At 39.9% G+C, this 26468-nt stretch overlaps 1 protein-coding gene across 2 annotated transcripts in view; it reads right to left on the bottom strand.

The window, feature by feature from the left end:
- Nucleotides 1-1169: 1169 nt before the first annotated feature.
- Nucleotides 1170-26468, bottom strand: part of ND-PDSW (NADH dehydrogenase (ubiquinone) PDSW subunit) — a 61201-nt gene continuing 35902 nt past the window's right edge. The window contains exon 4 of one of the 2 annotated variants that reach the window (XM_067149016.2): nt 1170-1494. In XM_067149016.2, the coding sequence (XP_067005117.1) occupies nt 1367-1494 (128 nt within the window). In that variant the 3' untranslated portion in view covers nt 1170-1366. Of the gene's footprint in view, nt 1495-2597; nt 2699-26468 lie in introns of those variants that run through there. The other variant, XM_067149017.2, reaches the window with a different exon arrangement.

The following is a 26468-nucleotide window of genomic DNA, read 5'->3' as shown; positions in this document are numbered from 1 at the left end:
ATATTAAACCAATAACATTGTCATTATTTTTTGTTGCACAATTATACATATAACATGATAGTTTAGACGTGAATGAGGAAGCTACAATGTTTGGTACACATGCAGTTGTGAGGTTTGCCATTGGTCAGTCAGCGACTTTAGAAGAATAGTGCGAGATCATTTGCTGCATAATGTAATATTATGCAATTCACTTCAATATCCAACTTAATATTACTATAAAATTATATTACAATAAAATAACTTATAACATTATTCAACTGATAGCTAATTTAAAGCCTACAGCTTTCGGTAATCATAGATGAACAAGAAATATTGGAATTTTTACTAAAAAGGCCAAGATTATAACCAAATAAAACATAACATTAAACAAATTTACATTTTTTAACAAGCTTAAATCCAAATTACCATAAATTCTATATACATTAAACAATCCTACTAATAAGGGCAAAGAATGGCAGCACATGACACTTAACAGGTTAGTATTAATTTTGTGACCACTTAGATTTTGAAAGAATATAGTCCTCATCCTTTAGTGGTTATGATTACACAGTTTAATCCACATAACTTCACTTAAAAAAGCTTTATTTCAACAGTGCACATTAAGCTAGCACCATTCTCTTTCAAATATACAACCTACCTCCCACTGCTATGTAATTATAAAACTATTCAACATTGTACATGTTGTCCACAGTTCAACCTTGAACAGCAGTAGCTTCACGCATACCCGTACCTACCGGCTCAAATGGGCCATGGACTCTTCTCCTCACGTAGTACCAATGTAATGTGTACAGAGCACAGTTGACCTTCAACATCACATCTCCCGAAACTTTGCTGTGTTGTCATAGGGTGTCACACTAACTCAGATACCAATAACTGTGTGTTCCCAAATGGTTGCATGCCATTTCAAATTTGAAGTCAAACGTGTCACCATATGGCAGCACGTGACACTTAACAGGTTAGTATTAATTTTGTGACCACTTAGATTTTGAAAGAATATAGTCCTCATCCTTTAGTGGTTATGATTACACAGTTTAATCCACATAACTTCACTTAAATACTGAAAAGGTTCCAATGGGTCAAAGGATTTTTTTTGGAAATGTTATCAACTTTTGTAGTCTCCATAACTAGGAAATTAATAAACTAACTGTATACAATAAGAGTTCTGGCAGTCAAGATGTAACAATTTATTGTATGACAAGTAATGCATAACATCATATTTACAATGAAAAACCTATGATATGAAATACATTAAGCTTTACTTCAACAGTGCACATTAAGTTAGCACCATTCTCTTTCAAATATACAACCTACCTCCCACTGCTATGTAATTATAAAACTATTCAACATTGTACATGTTGTCCACAGTTCAACCTTGAACAGCAGTAGCTTCACGCATACCCGTACCTACAGGACCATGTCTCCGCTCCCATACCATACGATGTTTTTGTTTCATATATGCTGCTCGAACATCGCCGTATGCCCCAAGGTCACCGTCTATAAAAAAGTACAACAAGGATTATTTGTTAGTTACATGAGCATGAATGTTACCTCTGCTGATAAGAAAGGCAATAGGCAACAAGTAAGTAAAGAAGACTGACAATTCAATATAACAGACATTAAGATCAAGATGATCAACGTAACATCCCTTCAACTCCTAACAATCTTAAAGGCCACCACACACAGAAAGCTAAGAAAAGCTACATTAAGCTATGCTATCCTAAGCAATACGAAGCTATGTTGTGCTACGTTATGAATAAAACTCTAAGGTAAAATAAGCTAGGCAGCCGTTTAAAAATGGCGGATTAATTGAAGAGGGAGGCTTTTTTTATTGGCTACTGTCGTGGAAGACAAAGAAGGAAAGAAACAGAAAGAGAAGAAGATTCTGTATCCGTGGTGAATTCCATTATTTGATTCAAACATTGCATGGAAATGATGAAGAATTAAAAATCACTTTCGTCTAAATCAGGTGAAGCTTAGTGAACTTCTCTCTATTATTGAGGATGATATTTTAAAAAATGAATATGAAGTACCCAACTTATAGAACGTTGGGTAACAATGTATGTGAAAGTGATAAATGATACGTACAATCAATTTCCAGAGTTTCATTTATTTGTTGCCAACATTTATCTTTCATGGTTGTATCTCTCCAACAATTTGACAAACAAGTATATTTTTGTATCTCTATCCTTTGGTCTGCCTTCCATGATAATTAACAAGAACAGAAACAATTAAGCAATATAGCAGTTGCTGTACTGAGGTATGTCACGAAACTACTGTTTGCTAGATGCTGGGCAAAAAGTGATTGTGCACATGTGTGAAGCCAGCTATAGCTATGAAAATCGCATTGCTTAGGTAAGCGTAGCTTAGCATAGCAGTCTGTGTGTGCCATTCCATGTAACTTCATTGGAGCGATTTGTTTCGTCGGGTTCCATAGAATAGCGTAGCTTTCTGTGTGTGGTGGCCTTAAGACACCAGAGTGATAGTGATTTTTCCCAGAAAGGGAGTTCTTTAATATGCCAGTAAAGCTACTGAAATGCATCACTCAATACCAAAACTCTCACATGCCAACTGATTGTGCCAGAATTAATATTTGCTACACTGAGCATTGAGTATCAACAAAGTTCACACAGAACTGGAATAACCCAGTTTTGTTTCATATATGCTCCTCGAACATCGCCGCATGCCCCAAGGTCACCGTCTATAAAAAATACAATAAGGATCATTTGTTAATTACATGAGCATGAGCATGTCCCTAACCTACAGGTTTATATTCAGATGGAATGTAGATCATTCAAAAATATATGGAAGTACAATTTTGACACAAATTTAAGATCAGTTTGGCTTCAGAAGAAATGTAGGAACACGTGAAGCAATCCTCACATCTGATCTTAGATGACCAAATTAAGGACAAGCCCACATACATGGTGTTCGTAGATCTAGAAAAAGCATTCGATAATGATTGGATCAAGCTAACTGAAACTAGTCTGTGAATTGGTGAAGACATCATGGGATTTATGTATTATAATTTATGTCTTGACTTAACTTTATGATTTTCACTGATGAATGTCTCCAGCAAGACCAAAACTAGTTTCAAACTTTAAGTTACAATAAATGAGTACCGGTATTGAATAAGTGAAAATCTTTTAGCTCTTTTTTACATTATATTGCTCTTCAATATGGAATAATATGAAATTTATTACCTATGATATTCCGACATGTTAAGACACATCATTTGAAGAATATTTAACACATTATACTACTCAATTATGTAATTTCTCTTATTAATTAATTTATAAATACCGAAATACTGCATGTATCTGAGCTTTAGAACACATGACTCTTCATAGTAACTGCCTTAGGCCTCTTCATAAATTTCTGAACCAGATATATGCTCAAAACATTGGCCTTGTTAAATGAGTTTTAAGGTGGGATTTTTTCCAGAATTGTTTTTCCGAAAGCTTTCATCTGAATTGAATTTCTGACGTTGTAAATATGCTAAAAAATGGTTTCACAGTAGACACTGCTATGTGAAAATTATAAAATAAAAAGCATTTAGTTGGAAATTCTGTCATATTTAAGAACACCACCAGCTGACTGCATCTGTCTTTCCAGTGCCCACTGAACATAAATTCTTTCCAGCTACTTAAAGAACAAGGAAAAACTAAAGATTTAAAAAAAATACAGCAATATTAAATCTGTTCTCAAAATCAGGAGGTAAAATGAAATGGCGTATGGCTTTTAGTGCCAGGAGTGTCCGAGGACAAGTTCGGCTCGCCAGATGCAGGTCTTTTGATTTGACGCCCGTAGACGATCTGTGTGTTGTGATAAGGATAAAATGATGAAGACGACACATACACCCAGCCCCCATGCCAGCGAAATTAACCAATTAAGGTTAAAATTCCTGACCCTCCCGGGAATCGAACCTGGGACCCCTGTGACCAAAGGCCAGCACACTAACCATTTAGCCATGGAGCCGGACAATCAGGAAGTAAGTCCCTGTGATCAGGAGAGAGGGAGAAAAGACGAAAAATAGGGAGTCTTCCACTTAAATCGGAGGAGTTGGCACGTCTAGATATTGAATTGGTGAGAGGAGAATGATTTGGAAAAATCTGACCAGAAAAAGACAATATGACAGGATACATTATAAGACACCCAGGATTTGTTCAGTTTTTTGAGGGAAATGCAGATGGTAAAAATGACAGGGGTAGACCAACGTGTGAACATGAAAAATAGAGAGTAGATGCAGGATGTAGTAGTCATGTAGACATGAAAAGGTTAGCACATGATAGGGAGGCATAGAGAGCTGCATCAAACCAGTCTATGGACTGATGACCTAAACAACAACCACATAAAACTTTATTTTTAAGTACTGTATTTTTTGGACCATAAGAAGCACCCTCATATTTTGAAGAAAATTTAAGGAAAAATGTAATTTAGTCATATTTTCAAATAAAATGATACAGAAATAATTTAATTTGTATACAAACACAAATTACTGGTAGATAGTGCAATACTGCACTGTTACAAATCACAAGTAGATAGGTACTCACAATTCTCACTCTCATTTTTATTATTATTAATAATCTTGATCATAATGGCCAGCATTGGGTCCATATTGACTTAATCACAGAAAATAGAGACATCATATCGCAACAGGGCTCAACATTTTATTTACAAAGACACGCCCCTAATGTCATGTTTATATAGAGATGACAAGATGGACTTAACTTACATACCATTTATCAATTGTTAATATGTTATATTGTATAAGTTACAGTTGTAAATTTCTTAGTGGGAGGAGGGGCCTGTTTCATTAGGACTTAATGTAATATATGAATTTTAACCTATATAGCTGAAGAAGAGAATTAACATATTTCTCGAAACATGTACTATATATACCAAAGTGTGAAATGTAAATACATTTTAATACATAGCATTGACTACGGGATCACCCACCTCTCTATTTACTCACAACACTCCTCCTCCTCCTACTCATCATCATCATCATCATGAATTCCTTCCAGTGAGCCAGGTAGGATGTTTAAAAATGATGTGCCTCCATTTATTACAGCCCTGGTACGCTTCTTTTCTCTCTAGGGCGTCCAATTGGTCTTCATCCCGGAACGATCTTTTCAAGATACTTCCTTGATGTTCGAGTCTCCTGCATCTGCCTTGGAGCTGGCATCAGACAGTCTCCTTAACCCCGTCCATGAGATATCAGGTGATGTGTGTCTACATGGATAAATCCTGTCAGGCGTGTCCACGCCGCGGGGGTGAGCAATGGTACTGTAGTCGAAGCTATGGTAGCAGCCAAGTCCTGGCGGGGTCCCAGTCCCATGGAGTAAAACATGGGCCCTATGCACAGGGATACGTGTGAAAACCTTAACAGCAGTAAATGCGTAAAATGAAAGTTTCCAATACAGCTGAACTGGCAGAGTTAAACCTTAACCCCAAGTTTTAACTCTGAATTTGACTATTTATTCTGTTCCATCAAGGAGGGTTAATTTTAACTCTTAGGTTAAGGCTGGAGTTAAGTTAACCCCTCCTTTCACATGGGTTAAACTGTTTGCTTTTAGATTTGTTAAACAGAGTTCCTAATAGGAATAGGCCTATAATAATAAGGAACAACTTTCAAAATCTATCTGAGCAATGGTTTTTGAAGGGGTATAGACTGTCAAAAAACAGCCGTCGTAAAGTTGTCGATGAAATTCGTGAGAGGTTAGAATTCACAACTGACCGAAACAGGCCCCTCTCTCCTATACTAAAGATATTGATTGCATTAAGGTTTTATACCACAGAGTCGTTTCATACAATGTGTTGGAACACTACTGGCCAGCCGGACGGAACCACACCCCGGCTATCGGCAGGGGAGCGAGAGTGTGAAAAGGCACAGCACAATGCGACCCTCCAGTTTTAGCTTGTTTTCTTTCTAAGCTGAGGCACTGCCTTTCTTGCTGTCTCTGCTTTAAATGGATACTGTTGGACTTGTCTCGGAACCAAGGGTCGAGGGTAAACGGGACTTGAGCTGTTATGTTTCAGGTAGTCAGTTAGCAATGGTCGCGGCGCGCTGTTGTATGTCTGAAGTGTTTGATGTAAATATGTTTAATAAATTATTATTAATTGTCCTCCGTATATGTGTTTCACAATGAGCTACCAGAGAGATGTTGTTTCACCAGCAAACAGACATTTTTTGGTCCTCCGGGCCGGATATTGTGAATAGTTTTCCGCCGAATGTTACGAATACTAACTTATTGTAAACTTTCGTGCACGGGTCTCTCAGTTCGTATCGTATGTTAGGCTACTTTACGTACGGTAGCCAGTGCCGTGTTGTGTGCTTTTCGCCGGTCGTTTTATACAAGCCGGCTTGCTGTTGAAGAATTCCACTGGAGAGCTGAGTAACCTACTGGACCTGGCGGCGCGCCCGAGTTCGACTACAGGCCGAAGCATATCTACAGGCAGATGTAAGTACCTAGACTGGCAACAACCAATCCTTTCTTACCTAATATTGTTAGTCATGTCATCCTCGCCCGTTTATTGATCCAGTGTTCCTAATTATTGTTCTTGTGCATTCCTCTTCTACGGTCCTTATCTGTCAGCATGGATGAGACTAGCAGGAAGAAATTAGTCACTACTCGCGCAGTAGCGAAAGCCAGCCTCACGGGTCTCGCGAAATTCGTACAAGAATTTCAAACGGATTCAAATAATCAGGCCATCGTAGTTCGTTTGAAGGAACTGCCTATTATTCGTGACAAATTTGAAACTGCTCAATCTCAGCTAGAAATATTTGAGGATTTCCAACAGCATGCAGAAGACAGAGATCACTTTGAAACCATGTATTTCGACACAGAAGCAAAAATGAATAGCTTAATCGCATTGAGTACCGAAGCTGCTGGCCCCAGTAGTTCTCGTTCTAGTGACAGTCAGTCTTGTTTAAGTGAAACTAAGAAGGCAATTAAGCTCCCTACCATAAACCTACCAACCTTCAGTGGTGATGTAACTGGATTTAGACATTTTTATGACACGTTCATGAGTCTTATAGTTAACAATGAATCGCTGGACAACATTCAAAGATTTCATTACTTACTGAGTTCTCTAACGGGCGAAGCGCACGTACTAATAGCAAACCTCCCAGTCACTAGCTCCAACTTCAACGTGGCTTTCGATACGATTTGCAATCGCTATAATAATCCGAGGTTAATCGCATCCGCACATCTTAAGAATCTATTGAACTTACCTACGATGAATAAGCCATCAGCGAATGAACTCCGTGCTCTACTCAATCAAGCTTTGAGCAATTTGAACGCTCTCAAGGCCTTGGAGCTAAATGTACCTTTAGATGATTTGATTGTTTCACAGCTAATTCTTGAAAAAACGGAAGCGTCAATTCGTAGAGAGTACGAAACTACTTTGAGTCCCAAGACATTTCCTACTCTTAGAGATACCTGCGACTTCTTGGAAACGAAATGCAAGTCCATTGAGATTGTGAGTTCTACTTTGCCTGTAAAACAAACCCCTTTGAACACCGGAACGAATTACCCATCCAATCGTAAGCAGCTTCAAACCCAGAAGTCATATGTGATGACCACTCCGCAGTGCACGTACTGCAACGAAGCTCACACACTAAGTAAGTGTCGTAACTTTGCACGTATTTCTGTCAATGAGCGCAAAAACTTTGTAAGAAGCAACAATCTGTGCTTCAACTGTTTACGGGGAGATCACAAGGTACAGGCTTGTAAATCTGGTACCTGCCGCACTTGTGGTAAATGGCATCATACTCTAGTACATGCAGACACTACACCTCAACACTTTACTCAACAACATGGTCTGTCACGCAACATCGAGAGAGCGAGTACTTCAGCACAATCAGAGTCACGTATCAATAGCTATTATTCACAAAAGGTGGAACCAAGTAAACACATCCTTTTATCCACTGCACGCATCAGAATTAAGGATAGGAATGGAAAGTGGCAAACATGTAGAGCTCTACTAGATTCAGGCTCCCAATCATGTTTTATGTCCGAGTCGTGTGCCCAGCGATTAAGGTTGCATAGAGAGCCCAACAGAACACCTGTCCAGGGAATAGGTGATACCATTTCAGAATGCAAGTACAGTGTTTCAATAGATCTTGGCTCATGCACTAGTGACTTTACAACTTCAGCAAATTGTTTTGTACTACCTAAGATAACAGATGACTTACCGGGTCACAGGATTGATTCTGCTACATGGAACATTCCCCAGCACATTGTTTTAGCTGATCCCGAGTTTTATAAGCCCTCCAAGATCGACATCCTTCTAGGAGCTGAGGTCGTTCCGTACATTCAGCAGACAGGCAAGCTCACCAAAGATGCTAATCACCCCATTCTTCAAGAAACCAAACTGGGATGGGTTTTAACCGGAAGATACACAAATAATGACGGTCCTTCAGGTGTCTCACGGCGGCCGGTACTGTCATGTTTTGCTAAGACAGATGTTGAAGTCCAACAGCAGCTTCGAAGGTTTTGGGAGATCGAAGAGTTGCATCAAACTCCGCGTACGAAGGAAGAAGAGCAATGTGAAGCACACTTCGTGCAACATACCAAAAAGGATTCTACAGGAAGATTTGTTGTTCGTCTGCCGTTCAGAGAAGACCCGAGAAAATTGGGTGACTCATTTCAAATGGCAGCCAGGCGATTCTATCATCTAGAGAGAAGATTACGCAAACTACCCAATATGAAACGAGAATACGTGAAATTCATGACGGAATATGAAGAGTTAGGGCACATGGAACTGACACTCCCTTCTGCGATTCCTGCATATTATGTACCTCATCACGCGGTTATCAAAGAATCTAGTTCTACCACAAAGCTACGTGTTGTATTTGACTGTTCTGCTAGTTCCAGCAGTGGAATTTCCTTGAACGATTTACTTTATGTTGGGCCAACAGTCCAGCAAGATTTGTGTTCTATAATCACCAGGTTCCGGACCCACGAGATCGCGTTCACTGCTGACATAGAGAAAATGTACAGACAGGTACAGGTAGATGAAGGAGATTGCACGTACCAGCGTATTCTCTGGAGAAATGACGAATCGCAGCCCTTGCAGGAATATCAGCTCAAGACCGTTACATATGGTATGGCAAGCGCCCCGTTCCTTGCGACACGATGTCTATATCAGATTGCAATGGAAGCCGCTCATGAACTTCCTAGAGCATCTGAAACCCTATTAGACGACTTTTATGTTGATGACTGTATGTCTGGATCACAAACTGTAAATGAAGCTCTCCTCGTGCAGCAGGACTTGATACATTTGTTAAGAAAGAGTGGGTTTTCACTGCGAAAATGGTGCAGTAATCATCCAGCTATTCTTGAGAATGTTCCTCCAGAGTATCGAGAGACTCAACTTCCCCTACAGCTTGACAATGATGAGAATGTAAAGGCGTTAGGTTTGTTATGGCATCCAGCATCTGACAAGTTTCAGATAGTTAATAATGTTCAACCAAGTCCCCACGCTCCACCATTTTCTAAACGCAGTATTCTCGCAACAGTATCATCCATATTTGATCCTTTGGGACTCATTAGTCCAGTGGTAATTTTGGGAAAAATATTTCTACAACAGTTGTGGCTAAAAGAGACGTTATGGGATGAACCTTTGGATCCAGGAATATCACATGCTTGGGAGACACTATACTATCAGTTACCTTCCATTGAAAAGATTCGAATCGATCGTCGTGTCCTGGTTAATGGCCCTATCAAGGATATTCAGCTCCATGGATTTTGTGACGCCTCTGAGAAGGCTTACGGTAGCTGTATCTACATACGATCAACTAACATCCAAGGTAATACCTCAGCCAGACTACTGTGCTCTAAATCACGCGTCGCTCCTTTGAAAAGGCTGTCACTTCCTCGGCTGGAGCTCTGTGGAGCCCTTCTTCTTGCACGGTTGGTTAAGAAGATTATCCCTGCACTGAAACTATCGGTCTCTAAAGTCGTCCTGTGGACAGATTCAACCATCGTCTTGGCATGGATAGCTGCTCCATCTACAAAATGGAAAACGTTTGTAGCAAACAGAGTATCAGAGATTCAGGACAGCACCGAGAACAGTGAATGTAGACATGTGGCGTCTCAAGACAACCCAGCAGACATTATATCAAGAGGATGTTGCCCTGATGAGCTGGGTAAAACTCATTTATGGTGGCAAGGACCAAGCTGGCTACAGCAACACCATGATATGTGGCCTTCCTCTGCAAGTACTAGACTACCACTAGTGCTGCCTGAAGAGAGGTTCAAGGTGACATGTAATATCGCAACGATTCCTGACGATAATATTATCAACCGCTTTTCCAAGCTTACCAAACTGCAGCATGTTGTAGCATACTGTCTAAGATTTGCAAGAAATTGCAGGGCAACTCGTGGGTGCAGAGCAACAGGTGCACTATCCCTTCTAGAGCTCAACAGCGCAATTCTCCACTGCATACGAATAGCTCAGTTGACATCGTACTCTAAGGAAATACATCAGTTGCAGTCCAAGAAACCTATTCAGAGCAAGAGCAAATTAAAAACTCTAAATCCGATGTTAGACAGTACGAATATCCTGAGAGTAGGAGGAAGACTTGAACAAGCCAACATACCGTATGAACAAATGCATCAAGCTATACTGCCTGCAAATCATCACCTTACGAAGTTGATTGTTGAACAAGAGCACAGACGTATGCTGCATGCCGGCGGACAGCTTCTACTATCATCGATTAGACAGCGGTATTGGATTGTTAATGGCAAAAATGTCATCCGAAGAATTTTGCACCGTTGTTTGATTTGTCAGAAACTGAAGTCAAACACTGCTCAACAGCTGATGGGTCAGCTGCCACGCCCTCGTTTAGAAGTAGTTAGACCATTTTACAACTGTGGGATAGACTATACTGGGCCGTTCTACATAAAGACTGGTTCCAAGCGATCACAGTCAAGGCAGAAATGTTATATTGCCTTATTTGTATGCCTGGCCACTAAGGCAACTCACCTCGAGGTTGTAACCGATATGTCTACTCAAGCCTTCCTAGCGGCATTGAAGAGATTTGTCTCACGTCGTGGCCGATGTCAGTCCATCCACAGCGACAACGGGACAAACTTCGTTGGAGCGGACCGAGAACTTCGTGCAGTGATTAGGTCCTGTCAACAGCAAACGGAAGTCAGAAACTTCGCAGAACAAGAAGGAATAACATGGATATTCATCCCTCCTGGAGCACCACACTTTGGCGGATTATGGGAGGCTGGCGTTAAGTCCTTCAAGTACCACCTTCGCCGCGTCATGGGAACTATGTGTCTCACTTATGAAGAGCTGACCACCCTCACTTGCCAAATAGAAGCCTGCCTGAACTCCAGGCCCCTTATTCCCTTGTCCTGCAACCCTGATGACCCTGAAGCCCTTACTCCAGGTCACTACCTGATTGGCACAGCTCTCACTACCATTCCCCAGCCAGATCTAGGTAATACTAAGCTTAACCTACTGACTAGATGGGAAATACTACAGCAGCAAATGCAAAGGTTCTGGCACCGCTGGTCAAACGACTACCTGCATCACCTTCAGCAGCGATCAAAATGGACACACTCCAGTCCAAATGTGCAACCTGGAGAACTGGTGGTGTTAAAGGAGGATAATCTTCCACCATTAATGTGGAAACTGGCAGTGATCACGGACGTTCACGCAGGATCAGATGGACTAGTGCGTGTGGCTACTGTCCGCACCTCTCGTGGGATATTGAAGAGGCCTATCAATAAACTGTGCCCTCTTCCAAACGACGAAGAGTGATTTGTGTGTGTTGTAGATATTGAGTGTTGTATTGTGAACTCGTCTAGTGTGATTTTATCTGAATTTGTGATTTCAACTTTATTATGTGTACCTTTGCAGTTGTATATTTTAAGAAATTGACATTTCTTGGCGGCCGGAATGTTGGAACACTACTGGCCAGCCGGACGGAACCACACCCCGGCTATCGGCAGGGGAGCGAGAGTGTGAAAAGGCACAGCACAATGCGACCCTCCAGTTTTAGCTTGTTTTCTTTCTAAGCTGAGGCACTGCCTTTCTTGCTATCTCTGCTTTAAATGGATACTGTTGGACTTGTCTCGGAACCAAGGGTCGAGGGTAAACGGGACTTGAGCTGTTATGTTTCAGGTAGTCAGTTAGCAATGGTCGCGGCGCGCTGTTGTATGTCTGAAGTGTTTGATGTAAATATGTTTAATAAATTATTATTAATTGTCCTCCGTATATGTGTTTCACAATGAGCTACCAGAGAGATGTTGTTTCACCAGCAAACAGACACAATGGTTGGACACAACAAGGGATATTTTTCTGTCAATTGTCAAGTAATCAGTGATCTAACCTCAAAATCCATTACAAGGGCAATGCTATTAATTTCCCCCGTTATTTTTTCCCACATCTCCTCCTTTTCTTTTAATTTTACACTCTCAGTCTTCTTGCATTCTATAATGCTTTAGTACTTGGTAGCTAATTGAATAAGTAATGTTTTTTCTAAAGCAGAAAATTCGTGCCCCTATTTCTCTTCTGAACTTCTTCCATTTTTCGATCACTGCAATCAGTTCTACCATGTTCACAAAAGAATAATTCCTAGCACGGAACTGAGGAAGAAAACAAAATACCGAGCAAGAAATGTGTTCATAATCTCTGATTTTAAGTCACTGCCTCCTTGATTGGTACGGTAGCTGATTCCGGCGAGGGTTAATACGGTGTTAGTTAGCCCTTTGCCGAAATAGCTTGGTGAAATGTGCGACTCATAAGAATGAGTTAAAATATTAATCCTAAGTTAACAAACCCATAGTTAGAGTATATTTAACCTACATTGATAAAACCAGACCTAAGGGAGTAAACCCTGAAAGAAAATCCTCTGATGCGCTAGGCTTAGCAGGTCAGCAGAAGAATGTTATTATGTGTTGCTTTCAATCTAAGAACTTATAACACCGTTCTTCAAAATTTCACTTTCACTCCCACTGTCATTTTCTGATTCTTCGAACAGTATATCATCTTCAGTACCATCAAGGACAACTTATACCGCATTTCTTAATTGACTTGATGACAATTACCTTTATCACTATATCTCATGACATCTTCACCCATTCACAGACTAGTCCAACTGAGGGTCTCTTCATTCTTCCTGTTGGCGTTAGATCGTATAAGGTGCTGCCATCCATTTTGTCCACTCTTCATGCATAGAAACCTTGAATGGTTTGTTTACTGATACATCCCGTGGCTGCAACCGACTTGTGAGGCCCATTGGAATGACCGCAAATCGAGTGTTCAAGCCTTTCATTTCCCGCTTTGTTGTATCCATTGTGTGGGATTTGAAATGGTCCAACCCAAGAAAGGATTTCTTTTTCACGGGACCACCGGGATGTTTAGACCACAATTTCTCTTCTAACCACACCTTCATTACACTTTTATCCAACCATCTCTTCTCTTGAGCATGAAGGACAATATCTTGTGGAATTTTATCTTTGGTACAGTCTTTCACTTAAAAATTACCATTAGAGCCAATTTTGTACCCCTGCACAGCAAGACAATGTGACTTCATGGCTGGATGTTTTTATTGTGATGGTCGTAACTCCTTTACTGTTAACAGTTCTGTTTGATGGAACATCAAAGTTTAGAGGCACTGGATTCATATTACTAACTTGACAGAGTTTGTTTTCATGCATCCATCACAAATTTGTGAAATTCCACTATTTTGGATTCATATTTTGCTGGCATCATTTGAAAAATCCTAGTGCGAGTGAACATTCCCAAAGGGAACTAACTCAAGGGAACCTTACACACTGAAATAAGTAAACAGGGGTATAATTGGCCATACTACGTGGCCTTAATGGTAAATAGAAAAGGTTGCATATAACCGGTCATAAACCAAAGGCAAGGAGGCTAAACACCAGCAGTCGTTATAGAAATTGTTAAAACCCTAAGTGGGCTTTTGTCCCCATGATACAGAGGCTAATCCTATATTATAAGGTGTGACTAAAGGAGGAACATTTAAGGCCGAGACAAGATTTGTGAAATTTTGAAGTTTTAAAAACTTAAGTTATCCAATGCAAGGTTCAATGGGAGACAACAGAGGGTCATCACTCTTTGTTCCCTTACATTACATATTTCCCAGTAGGGAATAGAACCAGAGTCAGCAGACTTTGCCGAAAATTCTACACTGAGACCACCAGTTTCCAAAATTACATTAAAAGAAAAGAGATTGGAACCTTTCCCTCAAATAACCCACAGGAGCTATCACATGTCTAGGTAAATTCTGCCATTAACTTGTGTCGCTGGATCTTTCTCAGGCAGGCCTCGCCCCTGTCTCCTACGTCAGGTCGCACTCCCAAGCGCTGGAGCAATTCAGACAAGACGGCCCTACAGTGCCCTGCTTTTACAGTTCCGTAAGGGGAAGCTTCCTGGACTCTTTTGCTGATAGGCTGGATTCCTGTACACATGCCCGATTTTAATTGGCTAGAGAACATATTTCCAAGTATTTGATAGGTAGATTACATTCAAGGAGGAACCAGCTGAAGTGTTGACAACTTAGGTACATGAAAAAAGAAATTCCACAGAAGCAGGTTTACCAACTACAAAATAAATATTAATCTATCAAAAAGTTACAAATCGATGGTCTAGCCATCTAATGGTAGACGACAAAATCTTAAGTTTACAAGTTCAAGCCCTTTGGCATAGATGGCCTTATAGAAGGCGTGCAGTTTAAATAGCCAGGAAGGTGTACCCCTGGTACAGTAGTGAAGGCTGCAGCTCCTTGTGTTTGCCTGGTACAATAAGGAGGCAGGCGGGCAGCGGGTTGTGAGCCGTCTTTTTAGGAATTCCCTGGCAACTCACATTCATGTCAGACAAATGCAGGCATACCATAGCTACTGTTACTTAACTGCAGTAATAAAAGGGGTCAACTGCTGAGAGTATTGTAAGGAATTCTTTTGAGCAGTGGTGTAGCAAATCGTGTATACTCAGCGTCTAAATATAATAGACCTTCGGACCATAAGACACAGCCATATTTTAGGCAGTATTTTTTTGCACAGTAAAACATGCCTTAACGGACTCCTCTCACTGGTGGACAAACCTCATTGGCGGACGATTTTCTAGGTTCGTAATTAAATGCCATGTTGTGTACGAGTAATTTACCCCTCTTATACAGACACCCTTTATTACGGGCGTGGACACACCATAGCCACGAGAAAATCCAATTAAACCTCTCCTAACGGACACTTTCTTTTTCAAAGAATACTGTATTTGTGTCCTTTACAGTTTTATTCCCTTACTTTTTGCACAGGCGGTACTTCCAAGAATCGCAGACACCGTAACTTTTGGTCCAGGTTGTACACATTCTTGGAAGGCAACACTAAGCTATGCTATCACTTCCGGAAGTTTGTATGATCTGACATGCTCGACAGCGCTGGAATTCGTACGTTCACTGTCAGGTTACTTTGCACTGACTTGTGGGCTTTTGATGTGTTCAGTTTTATGTTAGTAAGTTGGTGTAAACATGGCTCCGAGGAAGTTTTTAACTCTAAAAGAAAAGGTAGGCGTAAATGTGAGAAGTGTGGTGTGCGTAAACTGTCTGAAGTGTTCAAGATTGGAAAGACACAGGCAGCTGAAATAGTGGAAAAGCAAGAGGAACTAGAGAAAGAATGGTATTTAAATGGGAACGAACAGTGCATTAAACTGTTTCAAAGTGGTAGTGGAGCTCTCATTGACAAGGCAACGCTAGTGTGGTTCACTAAAATAAGAAGTCAGAATGCCACTGTGTCAGGAACAATGATACAAGCAAAAGCGTTAGAATTCACGGCAGAATTAGGTACAGTTCATCGCAACTGTAGCAGCCCATCTACAACTTTCTCATACGAGTACAGTGCAGTATACAATTAAAGGTACATTTGCAAGAATTGTTAACACATACAATACATGGGTTATTGTGTTCCAACTTATGTTTAATGGTACCAGTTTCATAACCTCTCTCGGACGTAACCCCTTCGCAACGGACATTTTTTTCGGTCCCGAAGGTGTCCGTTGTAGAGAGGTTTTACTGTAATAACTAGTGCATTTAATGGTCTGAAAAATGCAGTATTTAAATTAGCTTCTTGTGTGTTCTGAAATATTGAGTCAAGCATTAAGGTACTAAAGATGTCCCCATGATGGGACAATATGTATTCTTATCGCAAAATAAGGTAAATTGAAAAGTACAATACAAATTATGTTGAACTGAGTGGATCTTCTCATTTGATAATTTTATATCATAGTCAACATCAATATTAAAAAAAGATGAAATTCATCAATTGTGAGTGTAAGGAGACGAGCAGCTTGACTAAACGGTATGTTTTGAGCTGTCAGGGTAGAGATGGCATGGAATGAAATTAGTAGACGAATAAGGTTCAGTGGAGTTTTAAAAGTAGGAAAGATCACTATATGAAAATAAAGCTGTAATTCCAGAGGACAAATTGGGACAAATATTTGTTTCCTTTTTTCTTCATCTCTGTGACTGTCAGTATGTTTTGCTTTACTCTAAGCATTTCACACTCCTTACCAGCTAAAACCGCACACTCCATGTTGCCATATTCATGGTCCATTTCTCTTGCTTGGTCGTCAACAATTTAATCGGTCCAGCTAATGGTTTCTTGGACATTTGGCTTGTCAGCCCCAGTCTCAATACCTTGTGGGAGAAGTTGCCTCCCTGTGCCCCTCAGCACACTAGATTTTATGTCAGAGTATCTTCTCTTTGAGGTCCTCCCCTGTCTGCAAGGTAGCAATTAGGCAAACTTTACTTATTTAAGGGTGGTGAAGACTCACACTAAATGAATGCCCATGAGATGAAAATGGAATGATGCAGTGCAACAGATACACCTAAGTGCTGGAAAAATCTTAGAGAAAACAAAAGCCAGATCATAGATATACTGATACGGAAACGTGACTGTGGGATGAAGAAGTAGTTAAGGAGAAAACCTGACACAGACCTTGACTGGTACTGCTCAATGAAACAAGATGCCAAGAGAACAGAGGTAGCTGATGAAAACAGTCACTACCAGAACTTATATGCCCAAAAGAAAAGTATGTAATCAGTCCACCTTGGTCAATACAATATATGTGTCTTAAAGGAAAATTTTAAGTAAAATCACTTAACGGTACATGTTTCAGCTCCTTTGGATCTTCTTCAGCCTTGAAAAAAAAAAAATACAGTAGAGTCTCGATTATCCGACCTAAACGGGACCTGGAGTACGTCGGATCACCGAAAATGTCGGATAATACAGAATAACTTTGAAATTGAACTGATACAAACAGGAAGGCTATACTCTAGTACTAAAACAATGACATGTTTTACGGTACTCTGTGTATTGAATTATGAATTCAATTGTACAGTACATGCAGTACTGAACGAAAACATTCCAGATGTCTTACGAAAAGAAACTTTTCTCGACAGATATTAAGCTGCCTAATGCCCTACTGTTTTTGCCACCGATCAAGCCACCCAGCACTGGCAGGAAAATTAGGGTCCCCTTCATTAAACTCCTTCTGGAAATACACAGCCTTTTCCTGCAGAATGGGGCCAGATATTGGCAGGCCCTTTTCCCGGCGTTGAGATAACCAAAGAAATAGTGCTTCACTTACTTTTTTCGTACTCAAATTTTTCATTTTTTCTCTGCTCTGGTAGAGCACCCCTTTTCAATTTCTTCCCTCTGTTTTTTCCAGTCTCCCACTGTAACACATCCAACACTATAATCTGAAGCCACATTTTGAAGAATTTCCCCTTTGTCCAGTCTCTTTAATGCACTCAACTTGTCTTCCATAGAAACAATCACTTTCTTCCATTTACTCGCTATACTCACAGAGGATATGAAAACTAAAACATCCGCACCCAACCAATACTACAATGAACAATGACTAAAGACTCACTGTACCTGTCCTTAGGAAGAAAAAAAACTGTCCTACCGCCAGCGTCAGGCCATTGCTTGTCCCATGGTCGCACCCTCCACAGCGGGTGTGCCTGAATTTAGTCTCCACCAAAAGTTCAAATTAAGTCTACCAATGTCGGATAACACGGAATGTCGGATAAGCGAAGGTCGGATGAGAGAGACTCTACTGTATATATATATAAAGTTTATAGAGTACTCTTAAACAATATGTAAGATAGCATCAAAATTATCATGCTGTAGTCCGCCTCTGTAGCATAACGGTTAGTGCTATTAGTTGCTGTCCTCGGGGGCCCGGGTTCGATTCCCGGTACTGCCAGAAATTTAAGAATGGCAGGAGGGCTAGTATGTGGTTGAAGTGGTACATGCAGCTCACCTCCATTGGGGATGGCCTGAAAAGAGCTGCACCACATCGGGATGAGGACACAAGTTTACTTTTTTACACCGTGCTGTAGAAAAGTCTTCAGGAATTGACCAAGGTGGACTAAATTTTTCTTTACTGTAAAGAGATTCTTATATGACCAATCGACAGGCCAGGAGGGGTCCTACATGGTCTAATCTGGAGAGCTTGTCAACCTCATGGAGTACCAGAACAATACGTGAGCCGAGTCCAATTTCTTTATCAAACCGGACCAAGTATAGTTAGGTGTCCAGACAGGATCTTTCCACCTTTTAAAATGACTGTTGGTGTCCATCAGCATTCAGTCCTCTCACGACTACTACTCATCCTCTGCATGCACACAGATGCTTCTTTAGACCCATCTTGACCTCAGACACAAAAATGGAATGTAAATGGAATGAGTCTCCATCTTCAAAAGACAGGAATTGGAGAAAACCACTGAGTTTAAATAACTTGAATCCCTGATAACATGCTTGAACAATACCACCCTAGACACCCAGATGAAAGTCAGTACAGCATGGCTCAAGTGGAAAGAAGTCACTAGTTTTTTCTGTAACAAGAAGCAGCCTGAACAATTAAAAACCAAAATTTATAAAAAGTGGTCCATTCAACGGCTCTCTATGGGATAGAGTGCAGACATTTGACAAGGAAACAAACAGGCCAAATGCTACAGTGGTCCTTTGAACTGACTCGCTGAGACCATGTGATGAATGACTGCGTACGTCAAAGACCTGGTGTAGCTATAATTGTGGAGAAAGTGAAAGAGGCCCACTCCACTGGTATGACCATGCCACTAGAAGAGCAGATAATTCTGTGTCCAAAACAGCACTCCATCTCTATCCTGGAGGGCAATGACCTTGAGGCAGACCACTGAAGCGGTGGATAGATAACCTCAGGGATTATATGCAGGATGTATATAAATTTCAAGCCAGAAGACACCTACGACAGAGCCCTGTGGAAAAAACTAAGAAGAACAGCAGACCTTGTGCAATGACATAAACGCTAAGGGAGAAGGAGAAATAAGTAAAGATTTGCACTGTCTCTCACCATACTTGGCCTTTGATGAAGCTTTTTTAAATTTATTTTCAAGCTGATTTATGTTGCACCGACACAGATAGGCCTTATGGCGACAATGGGATAGTAGGAAAGAGCTAGGAGTGAGAAGGAAGTGGCTGTGGCCCTAATTAAGGTACAGCCCGAGCATTTGCCTGATGTGAAAATGGGAAACCACTGAGAACTATTTTCAGGGCTGCAGAGTGTGGGGTTTGAACCCACTATCTCCTGAATGCTAGCTCACACACTGCATGCCCCTAACCCCAAAGCCAACTCACTTGGTCTCTGATGAAGCTCCTACACTCCTGGGTTCCTCTATGGTCTGCTTACAGGGGTACTTCAGTCTGGGCCTGCTTATTCAAATTGCTCTTACATAGCCAACCCCCAAATCTGAAGGCCATCCATTATACATCACATCCAACCTGCCTGGTAGCTGAGGCTTACCTCGGACACATAACATTCAGAAAGCAATTTCATTCCCACACCTACCACTTTAGGCTTCATGTTGGAGAAACAGACAGATAAATATCTTTATTGGTGTAGTTATGGCCATTAGGCCTTCTCTTACACTAAACCAATTATTGTACATTAGAATGATTATTAATTGTATGAGGGAACATGGATTCACCATCAACCACAACAAAATTACATTCAGTTATAATGAGTTTCGACTTGACGTTTGAGCGCTGCCTTTTGGCGGAGGGCAAGTGAGTTAATCAACAGCCAATCATAGACAGCCGACGCTCCAATAGAGCGCGTTAGACTCCAGTTGCGGTTAGCAGTGTTGTCGATTTGTTGTTTACTGTAACCACGTGCAATCAGCTGTGTGTTGTATTGTGCTCAGTTCTTTTCGTGGTCTTTGTGTGTCTTTGTGCTAGGTTGTTGTTCGTTTATATTTTGCAGTGTAGAGTTTATAAATGTATTGTTTAGTATTTTTAATAGTATAGCGTGTTATATTGTAGTAAATAGTGTGTAACAGGTGATCTATTTTATATAGTAGCTTACTTTAACATTTCGTTCGGTAGTTATATAGTAGGTTAATTTTAGGCCCGTGTGTGAATTTGATGTCCTGTCATGTCGACGCCTACGTTTAAGGATGAAGCTCCCAAGAGAAGAAAGCCCTTCGGACGAGGTACTCCACTAAGGAGCCGGGCCCGGCAAATTGTTTGTAATGTTAGGGAGTCATTCTTGACAAAGCACCAACAATGACGGCTAGAAAGAATGAGTTGGTTTAGTGGTTGAAGGAGCACAATATTTTGGTTCGCGATGACATGGGGAAGGGGGATCTTATGCATCTCTTGAAACAAAACAAGCCCCAGTACCCAGTTTATGTGGTGGATAGCCAGAAGGAACGGGCATAAAGTAGTTCAGACGATTATGTTGAAGACTTTATTATCTCTTTAGGGTCAAGCGAGAGTCAAACCTCAACAGACGATGACAATGCCGATAGTGACTGAGAAATGAGTGGTATATTCGCTTTGTAGGATTATTTCCTTTGTTACGGGAAACTGAATCTAACAGCAACGCGAGATCTTCTACACGGTGAGTAGAAATTTAATTTAATTTTCTCACGGTTTATCTGTTTGAGCATTGACATATTTTTATCTTGTAGCCTTATCCTAAATGTGCTGTGCATTATTGATCTTACGTGAATCATGTATGTTGCTACAAAGAATAACCGATTATGGACTTATATTCCAGTATTTACATTTCTGTTTGTGTTATATATCGTAAATCAGCTGTTTGTATTCGTGGCAATTTGGCACCACTGGCTGACTTCCGGCTAACTGTCAAGTCGAAACTCATAAAAACGGAACTATAGGTGTATAAATTTTCTTGGCCATGTCATCTCTAGGGATGATGAAAAATTTGCATATTTCAGCAAATTACTCCATGGTGCTGAGTTGAAGTATTCACAGTGTACAACTTTACTATCGTTCATGTTAGAGGTAAGGGAAATGAGGTTGTCGATTATTTGTCTCTAATGTTTGATGGGGTCGATCCATCAGTCGTCAACTCCAATGAAAACTACTGTCCAACCCAACCTCTCACTGTTCTCCAAAATTATCCCTGGACCTTCACCGACCTTGCAGAGATCCAGAAGAAAGATTGGGAGTACTCTGATTTAATCAAAGGTATGTCTGAGGGAACTCTGCGTGATAAATCCTTTGTAATTACAAAAAAAAAAAAAAGGTCTAATGGCTCATCAGACTTCTAAAAACAAATCTGTCAAAAAAATTTGTTCCCCACAATTTGAGGGCTATGCTTAGCGATGTGGTCCGGTTAAATACCCAGTGGGAAGGCAAATATAAATTGGGTATTCACCCAGATATATACCCAGTGATCACTTAAATTCCCAAAATGAGGGTATTTTCAGTTTTTGAGCTTTGTACAACACTTTTTGATGTGTTGATGAAGTGTTGGACAAACTAGGACTGAAACACAGGTATTTGATGCCTTAAATTGAAATCAAGAACAATATTGATCCTTCAAAAAAAGAAAATTGACATCCGGGTATTTTTTGGGTATTTATATGTTTTGTCACTGTAAACTTGTCTTTCTTAGTTCTTAAAGTGTGTCTTTCCCTTAAACTAAAGTAAAATATTGGATAAAACCTTTTGGTTGTTTTGTGTTTTAAATTTTTAAATAAATACAACAGAAGACACCAAAAATAAGATAAAATTGAATACAAAACTCAAGAATACAAACCTCCGCTTTACCCTTACACAAAACAAACCAACAACACGCACATTTTCAACTGAGGAAAGGGCACGAAGATCGGAGCGTCTGAAGAAGTACTGGGAGGACCGCAAAGCCCGAACAATCCCTTCAAAGAGACCTGAACGACGGACTGACTAAAGTGATCCTATGTGGTCATAAAAGAAGAAGAAGAAGAAGAAATACCAAGATATTGAGAAGGTCGAGTTTTATTACGGTACTGGAAGTGAGCAACAAAGATGTGGGAGGGAAAAGCTACTTTTGTAATAAGAGCAGGCTATATGCATATGCCAAAATTCAAAAGGTAACAAAATATATTCAACAGAAAGGACATTTTTAAAAAAATGTTTAGTAAAAGTGCTTTAAGTTATTTTATTTTAAATATTTAAAAAATATTAATTTTTCAAATCATACTTCAAATAATATAAATGCATGTCAGGAAGTTTTTGTAGTATGTGGGCTCTGTAATATGGTTATCCTATGCAAACTTTTGCCACTAGATGGCATGAGTGTACTACTCGGACTAGAATGAGATTGTTCTCAAAACATGTAGTACGTGACTAGGCCTAGGTTTGCATAGAAAAATTACGAATAAGGATGATGCCAATAGTGCCGTATTTAATATTTATCCGAACATAAATAAAAGAAGAGTTGAGGAAGCGAGGTGGGAGATTTGGTGGTAATAAACAAGAGCTTTGTCAAAGGTATGATAGAGGTCTTTTACATGCTGTCTGAGCAAAAGTATTTTAAATAATAAATACAGGGATATAATCAATTATGTACATACTGGTACTATAATTATCTATGAATGTTCATTTTAGATTGCAGGCTTATATGAAAATGGTAATATATCTGACAACGGAGACACCAACAGAGAATAGGATTACCAGTATATTTCCAAGTGACATGAACTTTAAAGATTTATCAATCTTCTTTCTGCCTCACGTGAAATTGTCACATATTCACTTGATGGACTACTTCGTTTTCAGAAAATCCGAGATCGATGGAGCTCCAGTAAAGAATTACAAGTCATTATGTGATGCCGGATATAATTTATTTAATGAAAGGTTCATTAAAATCATTAAGTGTGTGTTTGAAAGTGATAGGGTATTTGTACTGATTTCTGTGAGATCACAATTAAAAAAACAAAAAAAAAACAGTACACTGTTAAACTGATACTAGATCGCTGTGGTTCTGGCATTCTAGCAGTAAGTTGTGAGTGTGTAGAAGGTGTTGGACCCAAAGCCTGTTGTAAGCATAGGCTACTGCTGCCCTTTGTTATGCCCTTGAATACTTCAGCAAAACTGATTTGATAAAATGTTCAGAAACACCAACTGACGTTTTGCAAACATTTCACCAGCCTGCACGAAAAAGGAAAGTACATGGAAGTCCCATAAAAATGTCAAATCTGCCCATAGCAACAGGTTCACGGTCATGATTTGATCCAAGACCAGCCTCACTCAGAAACAAAGAAAGTTATGAGTCATATGTGAGACATTTAATTGAAAATTCAGGAATGAAACTGTCTTATTTGTCGTCACTTCCCAAATCAAATGTTAACATCTTGTCTGTTACACACGATCGTTTTTATGGAAACTCAAATTATTTATCTGAGTTAGTGTCTGTCTCTGAGGATTCCATGAAAGATATAGAAAGGGAAACAAGAGAGCAAACCAGATGTGCACTGTGGTTCAAGGAAAGGAAGTACAGGCTAACTGCAAGTTATTTTGATAGAATATGCCACACTAAAGATGCCAAAACTTTGGCCCATACAATATTACAGGTAGCCAATACCAAAATATATTTATGAAGTGGGGTTTGGATAAGGAATGTCTGGCAAGAAGGAGGTATGAAGAAATTACAGACCATAATGTATCCGAATGTGGGTTGATATTCATCGCACCAAAAACTATCTAGCAGCAATCTGTGATGGACTGATTGGGAATGACAGAGTCCTGGAACTGAAAGGTGTGCCAAGCCATGAATATGACAAAGTATCTGCCAGTATTGCACCTTATTTAATTGAGGACAAAGATGGTATACATTTAAAGCAGTCACACAATTATTATTTTCAAGTGCAAGGATAGTTGTTTATCACTGACAGATAGTTCTGTAGTTTTGCTGGCTACGCAGCTGTTGATATGGTAATAATAGACATTGAGAGGAATGAGGAGTTTATTCAAGAAATGCTGCCACAGCTTGAGAAATTTTGCTATGAGTATTTTATTCCAGATTTAATGGAGAACTAAGTCCATAGGCCTTTGGTATAAATGAACAAATAAGATTGCTTTTATATCATGCTTCCAGCAACTGCTCACTTGTAACATAATATAGTCTACCTACTGTCCGACTCATTGGCTGAACGGTCAGCGTACTGGCCTTAGGTTCAGAGGGTCCCGGGTTCGATTCCCGGCCAGGCCAGGGATTTTAACCTTAATTGGTTAATTCCTACGGCATGGGGGCTGGGTGTATGTGTTGGCTTCATCATCATTTAATCCTCATCACAACACGCAGATTGCCTACTGGCGTCAAATAGAAAGACCTGCAACTGGCAAGCCGAACCCGTCCTGGGATATCCCGGTACTAAAAGCCATACGACATTTCATAGTCTACCTACCCTGTTTTGCTTCAGTAGGCCTAATTTTATTGTAAATATATATTTACTAAGCTATCACATGATTGATCTCCTGAAATTGCACATGTAACGTACAAAAATAATCCTACCTGACAGAGAACTTTGCTTATGTGAAGCATTGTTCGTTGAATTTTGTAAATTTTCCCTAAACCTATAGCCCTTTCAATGTGTATGCTTTTGGAAGCAATTCTCCTTGTCGTGGTATTTTTCATGGTGGGGAAGTGCCTTTTTTCCTTTCAAGAAGGTCTTGAATTTGAAATCGTCGGTCAACCATTACTGAGTCACCTTCTTCCAGCAAGTCAATAATATTAGATTTTATAAACACCTGCCTGTCTGAAACTGATCCACCATACGCACCTGATATAAAACACACAAATCCTGATGGATTTATTCCAATCAGTACCTTCACAGTGTTACAATTTTTTTACGTAGAAAATGCATCCTGTTAGGCCAAGAACTCTTAGGCTTCATGACTGGAATTTCAGTACAGTCTAAAATTACTATTGTGTTAGGATATTGCTTCTTAAATTCCATAGGGGAGTTTTCCCTCACAGTCTTTTGATCAACCCAAATATTTAATTTTTTGCACTAGCGATACATAAAATGTATTCATACAGAAAAAATTAGCCCTATGTTGTTACATTTAAAACAAAATCATATGCAAGTTCCTTATCTGTTTTGGCCATTGTCAATTTCATCATTGTTAAAAAGAAACAGTATTCTGGTGAAATTGGAAATACCTGCAGACAAAATCTACCCTTTCTCAGGTCTTGAAACACTAAATTAAAATGAGCTCTGTTGTCAAAACCTGTGAAGAGTTGCACTACACCAGATATTGTTAGAACTCTTTAACATGCAACATCCCTAACTAAGTTACCGATACAGCTTGATAATGGAAGGTTCATATTTTCGTTAACACTAGATGACTGATACTCTTCAAATGCTGCTATAGGTAAGTCATTGGTGTCCAGAAACACAGCTGTGTCTTGCCTTGTCATCAGATCATCTTCCTTCTTTTCTCTGTTACGTGCCCTAACCTCTCTCATCCTTACATATGAGCCGGTGTCAGGAGTCCAGGAAAATACAGATGGCACAGCATGTAATTTCAACCGCGACCTTTCACCTACAAAATCAAAATATTCATAGTCATTCGAACGATAATACTACAATTACAAATTCAATTGCAAGTGGCATCTACTTCTCTGCTGTACCTCTACACACACTTTAACATATTTAATGTGAAATAGCCTATAGGTGTACTAGTGATCATTTATATACGTATCTACGTAGGTAGGCTACCTAATAACGTCGTTCTATAACCATCGCTCCTAAAATGTGCTGAACAGGCTCTATCATTCTTCGTAATCTGGCTCAGTTTCAGATTCTTCCTTCTGACTGAATGTATCCACTGTTTTCTAAGTTTCACATCTTTTGGAAACTGATGGGATGAAAATGGCATGCCTCGGTTTTTGTACAATGGCACACACCAGTAATCCGGCATTTTTACTGAATCTCAGGATACCACAATAGTACTTATGAGTCATTTAATGCATTAAATAACAGCGATATCCTAACCTTCAAGCCCTGAAACAAACGAAGGTGGAATGGTGCAGTCCGAGTAGTACACGCATGCTATCTATTGGTACTAGTTCAGGATAACCCTATGGGTGAAGATGTATGTCAGCAAGCATGTGGGTTGGCAACACTGCTCAGCTCATCCTACCCAGAATTC

This window comes from Anabrus simplex, chromosome 6 (assembly GCF_040414725.1).
Source record: "Anabrus simplex isolate iqAnaSimp1 chromosome 6, ASM4041472v1, whole genome shotgun sequence".
Taxonomy (NCBI): domain Eukaryota; kingdom Metazoa; phylum Arthropoda; class Insecta; order Orthoptera; family Tettigoniidae; genus Anabrus; species Anabrus simplex.
Note: the sequence above shows the minus strand (reverse complement) of the source record. Positions and strands in the feature narration are given on the sequence as shown.